Raw genomic sequence first — 19,666 nt, 5'->3', positions numbered from 1 at the left:
GTCAGGATTGACGCATTTCCGGTTGGTTCGACTCAAATAGTTCGAGCATGACCCACAGGTGAGAGCCGCATAAGCGGTAATTGTGCACGCTTTTAATCTTTTGTTAGTTGAGGTGAGTGCTAATATACAGCATGTATAAACTGTGACAGTGGGACGGAAAATATAAAGTTTTGTTACACTTAAGATCCGCTTTGTTGGGGAGACAGGCTCAACTAAATTCGGTGCTATAATTCGTGCCGAGGAGTCGAAATACGAAGCAAATATTGCCCATTTCGAACTTGAAGTTCATCTAAGTAATATATAAGAATTCAATCCGTACCTCACAGGAAATGCATTATGTCTCCGCTAAAAAGACCAACCGGTTAATGCTATTTAGGGAAATAATAGCTGTTTATTGTGAGAACCATACGGAACACATAAATACACTGCGTGGGCAGAATGCAGTATATATAAATTCAGTTCGTACCTCACAGGAAACACGTTACGTCTCCGCTACAAAGACCAACCCGTTAATGCTGTTTAGGGAAATAATCGCTGTTTATTGTGAGAATCATACGGAACACATGAACACACTGTGTGGAGAAAATTTATATATTTTTAGTGTTAAAGCATGTGGTACATATAGTTACCACTTTGCTGTAAAGGTTTAGTGGATAAATCCCATTTAATAAGAATCCATGTAGATGCATTTAGTACATTTACTACATAAGTAATAACGGCAGTTACGTGTGTTTATTATGGCCAACACCATCGGTTGTTACTGGCCATAGCAACAGCCCACTGGAGTACCGAGAAAATGCCTAAATGTAAAGCGTTATGCATTGTATATCTGTAATATCTACATGTAGATGTGTATGTGTGTGTCTTTGTTATTCTTCGTAGATTTCTCTGCGCCATTGGACCTTGTTTCGATCAAATTTGACATGATATAAGAGAACCTCTCTGGGGTAGAGGCTTTTAGACAGGTGAGACTCCCCAGAATTTTGGAACACCTTGAAAAACAGTTATTTTACTTAACGTACAATAACCAATCATCCTACACTACTGAACATGCCTTTGTCATTTTTTTGCCCTGCTTACTGTATATGTCTACATGTAATTGTATTTTACATATATAATTTTCAACTTCCCAAAAAATAATAGAAAATTTTTAAAAATTGTCAAAATATCCCACGTTTTACACTATACTGAATTAGTTAATTTACTTAAATGCTATTATTATATGTTAATATCATCAAAATCAACATTGTAACTTTTCAGTTTGTTAACACTTTCTAATCATACATGTGCTTTACGTACTGGCAATTCCGAGTGTATTGGTCAGTTTCGTCTCTCAAATTTTCTATTTTCTTCTGCGTTTAGAGCTTTGTTACTGAGTACCATGAAACGACTTTTATGCATTCTTTGCACGATCTGCACAAAATGAGTACATACATGTCTGGTCGTGTCTGCCTGTCCTCATGTTTCAACTTGAGAACTGTTGGACCGATTTTGTTAAAATTTGATATGGGCATTATGCTATTAGAGGCTACTCCAAAACTTGCCTATCTTAATTTCCTGTATCCAGTAATAGTCAGCATGACGGACACACGAACTTTAGAGCCATGGTAAGAAATCTGCGAAAAATATGCTACTTTGTTGAGTTTCCTTTTAATGCGAGGCAACGAAAATTTGTTTGCATTAAAATCTGTACATGATATGTATGTATTGGCCGTCTTGTAGTGCACTCAATCTCACATGTCGCAGCCAAAAAGCAGGACACATCACAAGACACAGTATACACAAAATATAGGAAAAACGACTCCCATAGTGGAAGAATCATACAATACGCGAGTTTGAATTAAGAAGTTTAAGATGATAAATCTTAACAAGTTTTAGTGTATACAAATTTTATTATAGTTGATGAAGAATGTACATTTTAAATAATTTTATGAACAACACATGATGGCGAGCAATGCAATAGCTTAGCGTAAATAACGCACCTGAGGATGGCACATTGATGCCGAAACATGTGGTGAAGTGACATGTGAGATTGTGTGCACTACAAGACAACCAATACATACATATCATGGACCAGAATCAGTGCAACAGGACGCTAAAAAACAACATTAAAATCTGTAGTTAGATGGCGATAATTCGGTTTGTGGAATTCGGTATGGAGGAATAACATACACATGCCTTAAAGATTCTGTATTAAACATTGTTTCTTCTAAGTCAAGAATTAAAAACATGGCGACAATGCGAATATTTCGTTGTTATGTGCTACACACCCGCTCGTGGTAATTCTGTGTATTTCGGTTCGGATCAAAATTTACAGTTTTCTTACATGTATACCCATTTGTGTGCCGTTTCTTGGCAGCTGCTTGATATATAAAGCGATTACTGTGCGTGTCCACTATGTTATATCATACAAAAGTACAAAAGTTGTGTGATGTCACAGCTTTGGCCTTTTGTGTTTTAGCGCGAATATGTAACATCGCGTACTGATGAAAATTTCATGATAAATAAAAGAATGGAAGTTTTCGATGCTCTGAAATATTAAAATATTATATTCATTGTATGTTTATAATTCACTTAAGTTTGAATTTCTTGGAGCCAGCACAGCTAAGTCAGTTTAGTGACCAGAAGACGGGCTGGAAGGCAGAAGAATCGGAATTTGGTTTTTGGCTGGGGTTAAAAAAAAGTAAGTAAAGCTATCCCTGTAGCGGGCCGTGAAGGCCCATAGGGTTGTGAGACGTTGAGGGTCCCACATTATCTAGACAATCGGCTCAAAGATGGCGGTAAGGTTGTCAGCCTTACGCGCCGGCCGCGCTTTACTCCCCAGAAAAAGTATTTAATTAATTCCTTGTACTAATTTCTGTTAGAGGCTGAGACGAACCCAGGGCCATAGTGCGGCTGGAAGGATTAGGTCAATTGAAGAATCCAATGACCTCATCGGGACTTGAACCCGTGACCTTCCGACTTGTAGCATAGTGCCTCAACCAACCACGCTACCGCGGGGTAACATGTTTTATTCCCTGTACACTGTATAGAACGGCTAGCGGAATATATAGTAGTAAACGAGGTATTTGGGGGAGGCTCTTTTTCCGGGGTAAAGTGGACGGAGCTGACAGCTCACCCCTAGTGCAGAAGTTAAGAATTCACAGAACTGCCCTTCCACTACACCATAATCTTTTACGGCTTCATGCTTAATTAAGCACAGAGAAAACTTTATTTTTTACTTTCTAATTTAGGTTAGTGCGGGGCCTAACTCAAGAACCCAAAACTTTACAAAGTTTCTTGACAGTTTTTCTGTTCTCTACATTTCCTTAACTCAAGGATTTGGAAACATATTCTCACACAACCCACCCACAGAAAGAGCATCTGCCTGGGATGAGTGTTGTTGCCAAACTTTTCGAGACTCATGAAAGCGTCTTATGCTTGTAGACAAGAAATTCACTGTTAGGTCGTCTGGGGTGTGAAGCCGTACAGCCTGGTAAACCGATACCACTGCCTCCGTATTCAGGGCAGAAGAAATATTTTTACTTGTTTTACCATGAAACAGAAAGCAGCAGGTTCCTTCAAAACGTTCATACATATCTACCAGACTACACGGTATCATAACCCATAAGATCATAATCACGGCTTTGGGAACCTCCGATCTCATAAACCGATGTTTATTTCAGGTACAACCATAAGTTTAGTTCCAGGAATACAGTAAGCTCTCGCTAATCCGGAGTAATGGGGGGAAGAGGTCATCCGCATTAATGAAACAAAAGGCAGCTCTAAAAGACAAAAAAAATTAGAACACAAATAAATGGAAAAATTAGTAATATAAGCAGTGCTGATGGAAATAAATAAAAAAATATCACTGTAGAGCCTTTTATTTAAAAACTTCAGAAAGACAATCCATTTATTCATCGATAGAAGACAGAAATTGCACTTTCTTTTAATGTAATAATGTAGGTTTGAAGAAACTGTAAAGTTTTTGTCTGAGCATACAAGTGACTTACCTGCCTTCCTAAATGTCATGTGTCTTCAAAACTTCGAGTATGTACTCAGCTGTGAAGAGTATTTTTCATTTTTCATATTTCGAACCGCATTACCGACATCCGGATTAACTGCAACCGGATGAACGAGGATTTACTGTTAATTTCGTTAAATACAGCATACTATATTTATTATTTGCGACCCACAGGTTTAAGACCACTACTCTATATTAAGTAGTGTCTAAAAACACCGCTTAGCTAGCCTGTAGCAGAAGTGTGATGAGGGTAGAACCACTGAGTTCCGGTGAGATTACCTGTTCCGTTGTACGATATTTTCATTTATTATATTTTTCTCTTCTTCATCTCTTCTTCTTACCTTTTACTCCTCTTTCTCGTTTCTTCAGCTTTTCCTTCCTTCCGTTCAGAGTTCTGAACCGGGTCCAGGCTTTGTGCCCACGCTGATGCTGAACTGATCTGGCCGCTACTATCGCAGCCTTCGTGTTTCAGGGCCTTATGTGAGAGAGCTTTGCTCTTCCTAGCCGTGCTGAGCTGCTTACACTCCAGGATGTCAGGGCAGGTCACCTTCTCCAAGGACTGGACGATTGGCAAGAGGTCGCCGCCCGATCCGCAGTGCAACCCTGCTGTCAAGTCTGCAGACGAAATCTGCAAGCTTTTTGTTGTGAGTTGCATTCAGGGATTGTTTGATTTCCTACACAGTGTGTGTTCTACAGCAGACATCCTTTGGGTGATCAAATCAAGGGCGATGGAATTGTCAAGGTGTGTAGCACGCATGTGGGAAATGAGACATAATCAGAAAACGTGACGTACACCCATTTTGAAGACCCAAGTGTTGCTGGGAGAATAATAAATATTAAAGACACTAGACGATGAAGTATGCTCTAGATTAAACTGGCTCAGGATACAGTCCAGAGGCGTGCTGTTGTGAACACGGTGGTGAAATTTCAGGTTCTCTGAAAGGCGGGAAATTTCTTGACCATCTAAGCTACTGTCAGATTCCCAAGGCGGACTCTGTCCCGTGAAGTTAGTTAATTACTTAGCTATAAGCTCTAGTAGCGTAAACAGATTCGCTTCATCTGCAGGTGTACGGAAGTACACGTATATCTGTTACTTATTCTTATGAGGTCTGAAGACTTCCGGGAAAGAAAGAGACGCTATATCTTGTGGGAGGGCGCAAGAGACATTTTTATCTCCGATTTTGAAGGTTCCCAGGCAGTGCCCGCTTGTCCTTCCGGTGGGTGTATATTTGAGAGAGGATGAAACTCAGGAAGTGAAAAGGTATGAAACCAAAATGAAGTTGAGCCGGAATTTTACTGCGCATGTTCGGAATTAATTTTTTATGGCGTTAGAAGGGCTACATTGGAGTGAAATTTAGATGTTACCAATGGGAGGGCTGCATATGAGGCATGCAGTGCAACGTTAAATTAGGGTACCAACTCAGCATTTGCTCTAGCACCGAGGAAAATCACGGGAACTCTTGATCGAGCAGCTCGGACGCAGGTCCTTCCGGATGCAAACTGACTTCTAGGCAGCTGTTGTTTAATCTGAAATGTTTACATATTTGTTTTACAAAGCTGTTTTTCCAGAAATGGGCTGGATATATGCCAACATCAGACAGGTTTCAGGCAAGATGTTCAAGAGCCATAATTCGAAAGGCCATTTCTAAAAGAAAATGTTGAAGTAGGCCGCAACAGAATAGATCGAGTTAGAGGCAATCATCGGATGCATTTTCGAATATCGGTTTGTTTTCCTCAGTCTCTACCGGAGAATGCCTAAATAATAGTGTCAGATAGAACGTAACCACAAAATTTGATGGTCTCACCTTCCAACCTTTTAAATATTTTTGTGTTATTTGTGTTATATCAGTTGCTCAGGCTATGTAGCGTCGGATGCGTGCATGAATAATAAATGATAAATTTGAAATAATATAGGAAGAAGCTGTAATGGCCTAGCCGAGGTATTGTCCCAGAGGGACTGAGAAAACCCATGAGAAACCTAGTCACGATAGCCGGTGTCCCGGCCGAGATGCGAAACGAAAGCCTCTCCTATTGGAATCCTGGGTGTTACGTCAACACGCTCGATAATAATAATAATAATAATAATAATAATAATAATAATAATAATAATAATAGCAATAACAATAATAATAACCTATCCACTAGTTTAGGCCTATATACACGTATAAGCTCCGTCTGGGAACTTCGGCCATGTAACTGTGTGTTCTGCATTAATTCGGTTTGATTAATTTTTTAGGATTCTTCTGTGCCCTGCGTTTTCGAGCAGTCAGTAGCTAGAACAATGCCGCAACTTTTACGAAGATTTCAATAGACTGCATGATTAAAAAAAGTAAAGTGATCCCTGTAACTAGCCATGAAGACCCATAGGGTTGTGAGACATCGAGGCGCCCACATTATCTAGAAAATCGGCTAAAAATGGCGGAGAAAACCCGCCCCAGCGTCACTTTGTCCACCACAAATCCCGCGCCATAGCTCAAGCGGTTAGTCGCTGGCTTCCCACCACGGCTGCCCGGGTTCGATCCCGGGTCTGGTCAAGTGGGATTTGTGGTGGACAAAGTGCAGCTGGGGTGGGTTTTCTCCGAGTACTTCGGTTTCCCCTGCCAATCTTCATTCCACCAAATTCTCCATCAGCATATTCACCCGGGGCAGGCTACCATAGGCCAATCAGTGGCCGCCGTGCCTAGTGGACCCAGTTGGACTCCACCCCCCACTAAGCGAATTAAAGAAAAATCAAAAGGACGAGGAAGAAAGCTGTTTTTGCCTAGATTGAGATACCACCTCGGAATGTGTCAGGTTCTTATAAAATTGAAGGAAATTTTTGTGTACACGAACAACTATTATGTTGTCAACAAGAAATGCTGCATGGAGTTAATGACTAACTGTATTCTAAACTTCGTATGATTTATTATTAATTAAATGAGTTATTTATATCAATGAAAAGGCCGAGGAAACGTAAATTATGTAGATATATCACGAAGCAAGCAGTCAGGCTTCGTTGTCAGGATGGCCGAGCGGTCTAAGGCGCCAGACTCAAGGTTACCTTGCCTACTGTGTAGGTTACATGGGAAGTTCTGGTCCTCTTCTGAGGGCGTGGGTTCGAATCCCACTTCTGACAAATTTTTTTTATGGTGTTATGTTTTAAATTATTATTTATGACTATAAATAATATTCATTGAAGAACTGATCATTTATTTTATTATTAATTTATTATTTTTTCTTTCAGAATGAAGTACGTCAAATAGTAGCATGTGAAACGAAGTCACATCTGCGGATGCAGAAGGAATATGATGAAAATCAAGGTGAAATGTATTTTGAAGAGCGAGACGGACGATAAATCCTAGCTAACTATCTACATCAATACAGTTTCTGGAACACTCTCTGTGATGAATTATAAATTATATGTAGTAACTTAATGGCTTCTACGTTTTTTGAGTAATAAATATTATTTTTCTCTAGTAGCATCACTTGTGATGCAATTTCATGTGCATCTGTAAGGTCGAAGATTCGATCGGCAGAACAGGAGTATCTGAAGAAGAATCCGCAGACTGTAAGTAGATTTATCTCTGGCAATTCTACAACAGAATGTACAGGATGGTTCACACGGAGGACGTCATGAATTAATAGCTATGAATCAGGTAGCAGTTTTCTGTTGAAAACTGAACTTGGGGAGTACATAACGACTGCAGATGCTGAGGCTGGTTTCCGTTCGTCTGGAGAAGAAGCCCGACTTCGTCCATGCTGAGTGTGAAAAGATTCCTTCAGTCTCCAGTTTTCCTGACATCTTCTGGATAACACTGTTTTATGGTGCTTCAAATAACGTGAATGGTTTCCGAAAGTCGCATGGCGTTTGAACTGTCCCGTCCCTTACTCAGTACAAGCCTACAAGTGAAACGCGCTGCACAATTGTATTAGTCCGTCGCACAGTACGTGGAATCACAGACTGGAGGAAATGGTGCAAACCAGGCAGGCATGTACCAGGTCAATATGGCTTGGCACACGGTATCAGCCAGTTTGGTTTCCATCGGTAAATGATTGCACGATTTAAAATTATTAATTCTGGGCCTCCCTCACGTGAATCACTCTGTAAAAATTCGGAAATAGTCTTCTGCATTTACAATGCACTTTTACCGGGAAGTAAAATCCTGAAATGTAATTTTCATAATTTGTAATGGTATTCTCTCAGGGGCTCACAGAGCCTCTTATCCAACGAGCATAGTGAGCTGCTTCCTCGATGGTGTCATATAGTCACGTTCCGTTTACATCGCTCCCATTGGTTCGCTCCTCCTGCCTTCCCCATATATCTGACCGTTTTCTTCTAGCCTGAAGGCGGAGGGACGAGTTTCCACCGAAATGTTGCTACTTATCTGCCAAACTACACAGCAACATATTCCAGAATAAAACCTTCGTAGGCACAATAAACGATAGTTTTTTTAATGCTAGTGGCGTGGGACTAAGTCTCTTGTACTGCGGCCACCTCTGGCCTATTGTACCAGCCCCAGATGATAGGTGAGGGTGATTGTGGAGCAATTGGTGGAATGAAGATTGGCAAGGGGAAACCGAAGTACTCGGAGAAAATCTGCCCCAGCGCCACTTTGTCCACCACAAATCCCACTTGACCAGCCCCGGGATCGAACCCGGGCCGCCGCGGTGGGAAGCTAGCGACTAACCGCTTGAGCTATGGCGCGACCCAAACGATGGTTACTAAGATTACGATGTTCTTGGTTCTGACGCCATGCAGTCTGATACATATTTATGACTTCCTGAGAAACTTACTACCTGCATTTTCTCACCGTAACCTTGGTATATATCTACCAAAATACACGGCGTCATCGGGTTTATTAGCCCATCAATAGACCTTTAGACACGTATTCGGAAGGTACTCACTTTGATTTTCGGCCTGGACACGGAGCTATCCTGACTCATATTTTTCGTCGATTACTCCATGACCGCTTCTTCCAGATCCTACTGCTGGATTAAAGTTCGACGCCGTATGTTCTAGACACTGACAGAGTCGTAAAACAAATCTCAAGAAATGTACGGCATAGCGTAAGATCGTGATCTTAACATTTCTTTGCTCCACACTTTAGGATTAGTTTCAGTAGCTTGTGTATAGTTTTTAACTTTGTCTATTATATTCCTTGCAATCGATATTCTAATTGCTACAGGAAGAAGTGACGTATCTTTTCTTATAAAGTTACATCTGCGTCACTAACGCAGTGAGTGAACAGAATGTGAATGAGTGAGAGCGGAAGTGTGGATATTTTGTTTATGTTTTAGTTTTTGTGCTGAAATTGGAGCGGAATTGACTGCTGTTTTGTGAACGTTGCAGATTCAACAACGTATTAAAATTAAGGTATGTAACTATACAAGAATTCCATTATCAGATATTACGATAGAATAAATAACTTGTAACTTAACGGTTACGATTGTAGGTTATGGTGCCACGTGGCAATTCCATTTGATTTTATATTACAGTTCTCACACCCCGAAACCGTTTACGCGAAATACACGTATCTTATCTCGCTTTCCGAACGTAACTAAAATGCTTAGCTTATTATCATTACGACAACAATGAAACAAGAAGACTTCAATTTGTATACATAGTTACCAAATGAGGTTTTTGCGAGTTTGCATGCCTCGTTTGTCTTGATGTTAATTTATTTTGTATATAAATCTAAATAACTTAATGGTGCTGAGCGCTTCTTGAGAAGCAGGCAGTTGCGCAGCTACTCAAGAACTTCCCAGAATTTTATGGAACACGAAGATTCAGTGTGGTGTTTACAGGAGCCCTCAATTGGCCCCTTTCCTGAGCCAGATGAATCCAGTCCATACCACCCCATTCTATCTCTCTAAGATACATATTAATATTATCCACCCACCCACTTCTTGGTCTTCCTAGTGGTATATTTTCTGCTGGATTTCCCATCAATATGCCATATATGCTTCTCCTCATTCGTGCTACACGCCCATCTCATCCCCCTTGACTTACTCATTCTAATTATATTTGGAGAAGAGTACAAGTTATTCAGCTCCTCATTATGCAGTTTTCTCAAACCTCCCGTCACTTCATCTCTCTTCGGTCCAAATATTCTCCTCAGCACACTGTTCTCAAACACCCTCTGGATATACCGTTCGAAATGCGTGTTACTTTAAACCGTTGCATAAATTATATGTAGACTCATCACACACGTCGTGTAGTGATATTCTGTAATTAACAGTAATTTTTGACAAGTTTTAAGTGTCCCTTAATCAGCAATTTGCATAATAAGGCACGTTATGTTTCGGTTTTCCAGCAGGACACTACATGATTTCTTCTACACTTAGATTAGTGATAATACTCGTACAATGTTCATCCATCGATGACATCCTCTCGGTTAGGCAGGTACTGTAGTGATTGTTCTCCAGTAAATGAAATATTTGTGTAACTATGTGTAAAACAACATTAGAATATGCCATTAGGAAGGTCCAGGGAAACCAGGTGGGACTGAAATGAAACGGGACACATCAGCTGTTGGCCTATGCCGATGATGTGAATCTACTTGGTGATAATGTAGATATCATAAAGAAAAACACACGAACTTTAATCGATGCAAGTAAGGAGGTTGGTCTAGAAGTAAACACTGAGAAAACTAAGTATATGTTACTGTCTCGTCACCAAAATGCAGGGCAAAATCATGACATAAAGATAGGAAACAGATGTTTTGAAAATGTGGTACAGTTCAGATAGTTGGGAACGACTAAATCAAAACCCGATTCACGAGGAAAATAAGAGGAGATTGAACTCGGGTAATGCTTGCTACCATTCAGTCCAGAACCTCTTGTCTTCTCGTCTGCTGTCCAAAAACAAAAATTAGAACATACAAAACTACAATTTTGTCTGCGGTTCTGTATGGGTGTGAAACTTGGTCTCTGACATTAAGGGAGGAACATAGACTGAGGGTGTTTGAGAACAGTGTGCTGAGGAGAATATTTGGACCGAAGAGAGATGAAGTGACAGGAGGTTGGAGAAAACTGCATAATGTGGAGCTCCAAGTATAATTAGAATGATGAAATCAAGGAGGATGAGATGGGCGTGTAGCACGAATGGGAAGAAGCATATATGGCATCTTCTTCTTCTTCTATGGCGCAACAGCCCGATGTCGGGCCTTGGCCTCCCTTATCAAGCCCCTCCATTCCTCTCTATCCTGCGCTGCTCTCTTCCAGTTCCTTACGCCCATTAACTTCTTCGCATCTTCTTCAGCCGCATCAATCCATCGAGTTCTTGGTTTCCCAGCGCGTCTCTTGCCGCTCCTTGTACTGTGTAATATTTTCTTTGGGATACGCTCCTTAGCCATTCTCTGTACATGCCCAGCCCATTGCACTCTTTTTAAGCTTTTTCGTCACTGAGTTCTCTGGCTCCTTATATAATTTGTATAACTCTTTATTATATCTTATTCTCCATATCCCATTCTCTTTTATTGGTCCATAAATTCATCTTAGGATTTTCCTCTCAAAAGAATTGATGACTTAGTCCTCTTTCTTGTTTAGCGTCCAACCCTCACATCCATAATAAAGCACCGGTCTTATCATTGTTTTATATATTTCTGTTTTAATCGCTCGGTGTATATCCTTTGATCTAAAAGCTGATAGTAACGAGAAATATGCATTATTCGCTATTTACTCTTCTTCTTATTTCATGATTTTCCTCTCCATCTTTGTGGAATTTCGATCCTAAATATATGAAGTCTTCAACTATTTCTATCCCGTCCTCTTCCATGTTAATTTCTCCAGTTTGCTTTGGATTCCTTCTGGATTGTATCAGCATTTTAGTTTTATTTACATTCACCTCTATATGGTATATTGATAGGAAATCCAGCAGAAAAGAGACCACTAGGAAGGCCAAGAAGTAGGTGGGTGGACAATATTAAAATGTATCTTAGAGAGATAAGATGTGGTGGTTGGACTGGATTCATCTGGCCCAGGAAAGGGGCGAATTGAGGGTTCCTGTAAACACCGCATTGAATCTTTGGGTTCCATAAAATTCTGGGAAGCCCTTGAGTAGCTGCGCAACTGGTAGCTTATCAAGAACAGTTCAGCTCCATGAAGTTTGTTAGTTAATGTGTAAAACAATGTTATGAACAACTTCAAAGCTTTTAGCTGGCTACAGGTTTCCCGTATGATACTCGTAGGTTATTTTAAATGCCATCGGATTAGTATCACGTTCCAGCACTTAGATTATTGTTGGTTCTTTCTTGTTTGTTCTCATCTGTGGTGTTGTACGCACATATTTTAAGTTCACGCGTTTTAAGTGCAAATCCGGCTTTATACTTCACGGGATTTTCTGTCTGTTTCTTGAAATTCACGACTCTGTAATTTCGGCCAGTCTGATAGTTGTACGTTAGACTGAGTTCTTTATTTTGACCAACATCCTGTAACTCTTTTTTTATTACTAGTGGGGTGGGACTAAGTCCCTTGCACTGCGGCCACTTCTGGCCCATTGTACCAGCCCCAGATGATAGATGAGGGTGGTTGTGGAGAAATTGGTGGAATGAAGATTGGCAGGGGAAACCGAAGTACTCGGAGAAAACCTGTCCCAGCGCCATTTTGTCCACCACAAATCCCACTTGACCAGACCCGGGAACAAACCCGGTCCGCCGCGGTGGGAGTTCCCGGACTTACTATCATCCCATTCGACTAACAGTCACCCCTCAGACTTCGGCTCCCGATTTTTCGAAATTACTACTCGAAACTCGAATTTCGATCGTGCCCACGTTATAATGTTCCGGTGACTAGAGAAGCAGATCTTAACGATCTGTGATAACATTTTTAATATTTTAAATGCTTAACGCTTTGTTATTTCCTGCAATTGTGCACAGAATTGTAGATTATTATAGGTTAATATATGGGAACCGGGATAGGTGAGAGGCACAGCGAGGAGCTACAGGCTGGATAACCGGGGTTCGATTCATGGCAAGAACAAGAGACCTTTTTTTTTTGCCTTCTCCACAGCATTCAGACCGGCTCTGGGGCCCACCCAGTCTCCTCACCTATGTTAATCGAAAACATTTTCCCCTGAGTAAAGCGGCCTGGGCATGAAGCAGACCATTCTCCTCCATCTCGTGCTGTTAAGCTTTACTGCCACTTCCCCATACGTGTTTGTTGTATGCTGCGTAATTAATTAAACATAGGGACAACTTTGTCTTTTAGGTGTTAAAATGCTGAAAAAAAAAACGGTGTGAGCCTAGGTTCCAGGCGTGTAACCCTGTACATCCCTTTTCATAATAAACTCGACTTCGACCCGTCTTCAGGAACACATTAAGCTACAAGACTGAAGTACGAGTGTACTAGGAAATGTTGATGCTGTACATTAGTCTATGAAGATATGTTCCGTCATAACAAAATAACAATAAATACCATTGCTTCATGAACTAGCATTGTATTCGTTTTGAAAATTATTAGTGGATAGTAATAATATGGAAAAACACCGTACCATGGCGCTTCTACCACTATAATCACCGCTATCTAGCAGCAAAGTTTGGTATTACTTTGCTGCGTGTCGGTAGTGCTGCTATTTACGGGAGATCTTCAAACGTCTTTTCCATGTAGTTCACAAAACTTTCTAGAAGAGGACACGACCTGTCTGAATCAACGCAGGAGAAGCTAGTTCGTGTCATAGATGTCAGCTCTAGTACGCAATGGAAGTAGAAAAGGCATTAAGGACGAGTTTTGTAAGCGACAGCGTGATGTGTGTACCTTACACCTTGCTGGTCTGCCATCAGTTACAGAATGGGACGAATTTTTTAAATGAACCCCTGCTGGACAGTTAACACCTTTGTGAAATCTGAGGTTACAACGGCGGTAATATTAAGTTTTCGGTCTTCTGGGATGTGATGTAATGTAGTCTGGTAGAAGTTGGAACGTTTTGCCTCCATCTTCAGGGCCGAAGAATAAGCCAAGAGGAATGAAGCAGAGAACAGAGTCACGCTTGCTGTTTGTTGCTTGCTCTGCTTACTCATCGACCCTGAAGATGGAGAGAGTAAGTTCTTCCGAAATCTTGGTAAACCTCTATCATACTATGCAGCGTCGCATCCCAGAAGATTGCTCTATTCATGGTCACTGTTGTGAGGACATCAACGATATTTGTCATCTTGAGCGCAAAGTTTTTTGTTTCTTCATTCATGTACATCAGGGATGTCCAACTTCAAACAGGTTGTGATCGATTTTTTAGTGTCAAAACTGCCAGTGATTACCAACCCCTCCTATCGTCGTACCTCGCTTTAAGCAAAAATATTGGTAAGAATAACATGACACATGATATTGTAAAAGCACATTGAAAGTACAGACTTACCTTGTTCGTTAAGAACAGAAAAATAGGAATGACAAATACGTATTTTCCCTTCAAAATCTGAATACGAGTATAATCATATTATATTATAAGTGAATTTACATGCTTTTCACGTGTAATTTCCTTATAGACCTATGAGATCCCGCAATCGACGCGTTGGACGTGCCTGATGTAGATTGTTATCAGAGAAGGACGTGTCACGTAAGCTTCAATGTAATCGTTAGAAGGTTTGTCTTTTTGTCAGTTCGCTTAGGACGGAGGCATAGGATTAAACTCCGGAACAATACGTTGAAAATTTAAAAAATATTTGTGGCAGAGAAACTAAAAACGTACGTTATAAAATTTACAGAAATTGTTATTCAGCGAAGTTTTCATGTTTATCAACAAGATGACGCTACAGTACTTAGTACAGACTTTCCTCCGGTAGATGGTAGTAGAACGTAATCTCGTAAATGATCTGTTGCAAATCTGAAAATCTCGGAAAGCTTTCTAAATTATCTGAGATTTCTTTAAGGAAAAATGTTATACTTTAAAAAACTTCCGTACGAAATAGGCAAAATACTCGTAGCACGAAAGATAAATTCAGTTCCAAGACATTTAAGGCAGAAATAACACGAAAACATCAAGCACTCATGCTCTTACGAGAAATACGGTTAACCTATTTGAGTTTTTTTTTAAATTCGCTTAGTGGGGGGTGGAGTCCAGTTGGGCCAGTTGGGTCCTCTCGGCACGTCGGCCGCTGATTGGCCTATTGTATCTGCCCCGGGTGATTATGATGATGGAGTCTTTGGTGGAATGAAGATTAGCAGGGGAGACCGAAGTACTCGGAGAAAACCTGTCCTAGCGCCACTTTGTCCACCACAAATCCCACTTGACCAGACCCGGGTTCGAACCCGGGCCTTCGCGTTGGGAAACCAGCGACTAACCGCTTGAGCTATGGAGCTCCCTAGCCTATTTAAGTTTATTTGGATGCGTATATCCCAAAGTTATCTCTTCTAAGGATCTCTATATGTCCCAAGAGCGGAAGCGTTCAACAGTTTTTTGTGCCAAGTATGGATTTAACGCCAGGAAAAAAAGGAATATTTTCGTGTAATTCTAGTAACAGTTCGTTACGGCATAAAAATTATGTATCGCTGTAATGCCTCGAAAATCAGACGTGAAAGCATTATATTACTGACATCACTTTTCAGCGGAAGGAGAAAATATTTTAGGTGTTTATGCAGCAATATATGAGTGTCTAATTCAGTACTGAATTGTGCCCTTGGGCAGACACTACTGCACTTTAGTGACGTATCGTTGTTTTAATAGAAAATTTTAATTTTATTATACGTAATATTCTTCTAAATAATATTTAAGCGTTACCGTCCAGAAGGTACACGCTTTCTCCATAACAAAGCATAGCCGGTTAATGCTGTTTAGGGAAATAATCGCTGTTTATTGTGAGAACCACTCGGAGGACATAAACACACTGTGTGGGCAGAATGCAGTATATATAAATTCAGCCCGTACCTCACAGGAAACACATTACGTCTCCGCTACAAAGCCCAACCGGTTAATGCTGTTTAGGGAAATAATCGCTGTTTATTGTGAGAATGGCACGAAACACATAAATACACTGTGTGGGCAGGATGCAGTATATATAAATTCAATTCGTACCTCACAGTAAACACATTACATCTCAGCTACAGAGCCCAACAGGTTAATGCTGTTTATTGTGAGAATCATACGGAACACATAAATACATTGTGTGGGCACAATACAATATACCTATATATAAATTCAGTTCTTACCTCACAGGAAACACATTACGTCTCAGCTACGAAGCCAAACCGGTTAAAGCTGTTTAGGGAAATAATCGCTGTTTATTGGAAGAATCATACGGAACACATAAGTACCCTGTGTGGGTAGAATGGAGCGTTTGCGGATGTTGATGTAGGCGGCAAACGTGATGTACCATTCAAGAGGCAAGTAATACAATAGTTATACATTGTAGTTCACAAATTAAATCATAAGATGTTCACTCCCCAGTTTAATTAAATCTCCTAGCTTTCCTCGTGGCACTTCAGTGAATGTCACCCTGGTTGCTAGGCTGCTGCTGTATGCATTTGCTAGCATGGTGTAGAGAGAAGGAGAACATGTGTTCGTTCTCGAACATGACTTCGCGTCGAAATCATCTGCTGCTTTCGTGAAGCATTTGACTGACATGGGAAGTGAAGCAGTTGAGGTAATAAAGCTGATGTCACCAATAAGTCTGCAGATATTTTGTCGCAGTTTCGGTTGCGTTTTAAGCGGAACACTCTGTATTTGCCGGCATACTTTAAAGAGATAATATGAAGAATTTCGACTTGCGTTTGTCTCACTTTGGATGATTTAGACTTTACATCCCTTCCAGAACAGCATAAATATTTTGAAGATTCATATTCATATGTAATTAAGACAAATAAATAATTTATATTCGAAATATATGTGGCACGATAATGCTTCTTATTATCTGTAATGTATCGTTGTCGTAACAATTCTATTTGATGTGCCCCCCCCCATGACGCGCCATTTCAATTTGCATGCAACTGTCGCCCGTCTGGGGTATGGGGGAATCCGGGGGGGCGGTGGCTATGTGTCACCGTGACAGGTCTGACACATTTTTATATTAGCACAGAATATTAAGCACGTGGGATATCAAGCAATCTTTTCCTTTATTGTGACTCNGTAGGGAAGTGGGGGGGGGGGGGAGTTTTTTTTTTAATTTAGTTAATTTTAAACTTAATGACACTGTCAGGGATAACAGTCTGCAGAATAACGACTATAATATTAAACAGTTAATTTATCATTTATAAAAAAAGTATAAGGGGTATGTTTATTTTAATTTTTAAAGTACTTATGCAATAAAAACGTAATTATTTCATGTGAGGGGAATCGAAATAGCTTCAGAGGGGGCACGGAAGTTAGATTTTCCTCAGATTTCTATTTAGAGGGGACGTACCATCAGGCACAGGCTTCTTGCCTCGAAGCTTCGCGCTCATTCCGACCTGACTTCATATCTGATTCGTGGTGGATTGTAGCATGCAGCACATTGTCATATCCTCGGTCTTTAAGCCTTTAAGCTTCATCTGCCGCCCGGCACATGGCTGGGCACTGAACAAACAAGTTTTAGTACAATATTTTCCTGTTTAGTTCAACCTCATAGACTTGTTTAGCCCTCTCACGAATTCCATTGACCAGTGACCTTGGCGATACACATTCATAATATCGCAGTCGAACATTTCCCCAAACTTTATGGAGCTCGGAGGTTCATTACGGTGTTCACAAGATCGCTCCACTGGTCCCTATCCTGAGCCACATGAAACCAGTTCATACCACCCCATCCTATTTCTTTAAGGTCTATATTAATATTATCCCCCACTTACATCTAGGTCTTCTTAGTGGTCTCTTTCCTCCTGGCTTTCCCACCAGAATCCTATATGCATCCCTCGTTTCCCTAATGCATGCTATATACCCTGCCCATCTTATCCTTGACTTTATTATTGTTACTGTATTTTGGTGAAGAGTACAAGTTATGAAGCTCCTCCTTATGCGGGTTTTCCAACCTCCTGCCACTTTATTTCTCTTCGGTGCAAATATTCTTCTCAGGACCCTGTTATCAAAACCCTCCTTCTGTGTTCCTCCTTAAATGTCAGAGACCAAGTTTCATACCCATATAGAACCGCAGGCAAAGTTATAGTTTCGTATAATGTTTACGATTTTAGACAGCAGATGAGAAGACAAAAGGTTCTGGACTGAATGGTAGCAAACATTACCCGAATTCAATCTCGTCTTTATTTCCTCCTGAAATGTCTGCTATATAAAGGAGATTGTTCACGATTGAATATTTGTATGTGTTATTTGTGAGAGGTGGAATTAAACAGCGGCCTCGACATGTCACTCGATAACACGTAGGACTGGAAAAGAACGCGGGAGTAGGAAACCTTATACGTGGTACAGTAATTAAGTTCGTGGACTGTGGTTTTATCGCATCATATTACAAGGTATTCACATACACTTACACAGATCCACATTTTTTTTCCTTGGCACTACAGCCCCAGTGGGCCTAGGCCTACCTCCATGAACTTCTCCGTTCACTTCGGTTTTTCTAGATCTTACACATACGGTAGGACTCCTTGGGCGAGTGATCAGCTGTCGCAAGGCCTCTACCTGTACACAAACACAGAAAAACGCACACAAACGTCCATGCCCTGAGCGGGATTCGAACCCACGATCTCGGCTTCCGAGCGAGCGAAGACGGTGCATGCCTTAGACCGCTCGGCTACCGTGACCGGCACACAGATCCACATAGGCCTTCAAAATCGTTGCCGTTGGCCTCTGTGCAAGTCTGCCAAGGTTGATATAGCTGCCGGAAACATTGCTGAAACATATTGGCAGGAAATTCCCGTACGGCGTTTCTTGTGTGCAATGACGGCCTCCTCGGGCGACTGAAATCTACGACCACGTAGCTTTGCTTTCAAGCGGTGAAAGAGAAAGAAATCACACGGTGCGAGATCAGGTGAGTACGGAGGGTGTGGCAAAACGGTGACCTGTTGCCTTGCCAGTTCCTCTTGGACAAGAACAGAACGATGTTCAGGGGCGTTGTCGTGTAGCAACAGCCAATTCCTCCTACGTCAAATGTTTCGCTAGGGGATCTGCCTAGTTTTTGGCAGAACTTGATGTTTGCCCGTTCTTCAAACTGCCACATTTTCAGTTTCCACCACTTGCATTTAACTGCGGTTCACAATAGAGGCAGTAGTTCTACTTACACTGTTTGCACATAACTGGCTCTTGCTGTGACAAGAGATGAACTGACAGGGCATCATATTGTCCTCAAGTTATCCGCTGTAATGCATTGCAACGACGCTTTGCGGCCAGTTCACGAACTTATTGATTATGTTAGCAGGGGCGGCCCGCGTATAGGCACTGCGGAACTGCAGAACCCCCAGTTTCCACTTGATATTATCGATAACATTTATATAATGAGTCCTTTTTTCTTTAATTCTTTCTTTATACTTGTACAATACAATATATAATCCCTAAGCTTAATGTCAGTAGCCAAATCTGTGTATGGAACTGTGAGTTTCACAGTTCCAGAGGCGAGGTGTTCGTTGACTGTGCGCATGCGCACATAGGAAGCTATATGCGAGGCTGGAAGGGAGAGGGAGCACTGCAGGAAGGACAGTGCCGACCGGTGCCGACCCTGGCGTGCTGGTGGAAGGTAGTTTTTTTTTTTTACTCCGCGGGTGTTGTGCTTAGAAAATATGAGTTAATTGTAGAATTAGATTATTATCCTGCTTCCAGCTATTCTATTTGATTCA

The 19,666-nt window shown here is 41.0% G+C and overlaps 1 protein-coding gene, 1 long non-coding RNA gene and 1 other non-coding gene across 4 annotated transcripts in view; all 3 read left to right on the top strand.

Moving 5' to 3' along the window:
* On the top strand, nt 1-7,367 carry LOC117282493. The gene is made up of 3 exons (XM_033752374.1): nt 1-58; nt 4,476-4,647; nt 7,227-7,367. Exons 1-3 carry the CDS (start codon nt 48-50, stop codon nt 7,335-7,337), a joined length of 294 nt encoding a protein of 97 aa, XP_033608265.1. The 5' UTR covers nt 1-47; the 3' UTR covers nt 7,338-7,367.
* On the top strand, nt 7,001-7,118 carry Trnal-caa. The gene is made up of 2 exons: nt 7,001-7,038; nt 7,073-7,118. It is a non-coding gene; the product is annotated as a tRNA-Leu (tRNA).
* A 1,867-nt stretch (nt 7,368-9,234) lies between the features above and the next one.
* Nucleotides 9,235-19,666, top strand: part of LOC111866678 — a 273,720-nt gene continuing 263,288 nt past the window's right edge. For both annotated transcript variants that reach the window (XR_002843190.2, XR_004513248.1), the window contains exon 1: nt 9,235-9,356. This is a non-coding gene — a long non-coding RNA (uncharacterized LOC111866678). The remainder of the gene's footprint in view (nt 9,357-19,666) is intronic.

The sequence above is a fragment of the Cryptotermes secundus genome, unplaced genomic scaffold, assembly GCF_002891405.2.
Source record: "Cryptotermes secundus unplaced genomic scaffold, Csec_1.0 scaffold66, whole genome shotgun sequence".
Classification (NCBI taxonomy): Eukaryota; Metazoa; Arthropoda; class Insecta; order Blattodea; family Kalotermitidae; genus Cryptotermes; species Cryptotermes secundus.
The sequence above is the reverse complement of the archived record's forward strand: the minus strand, read 5'-3'. Positions and strand labels throughout refer to the sequence as shown.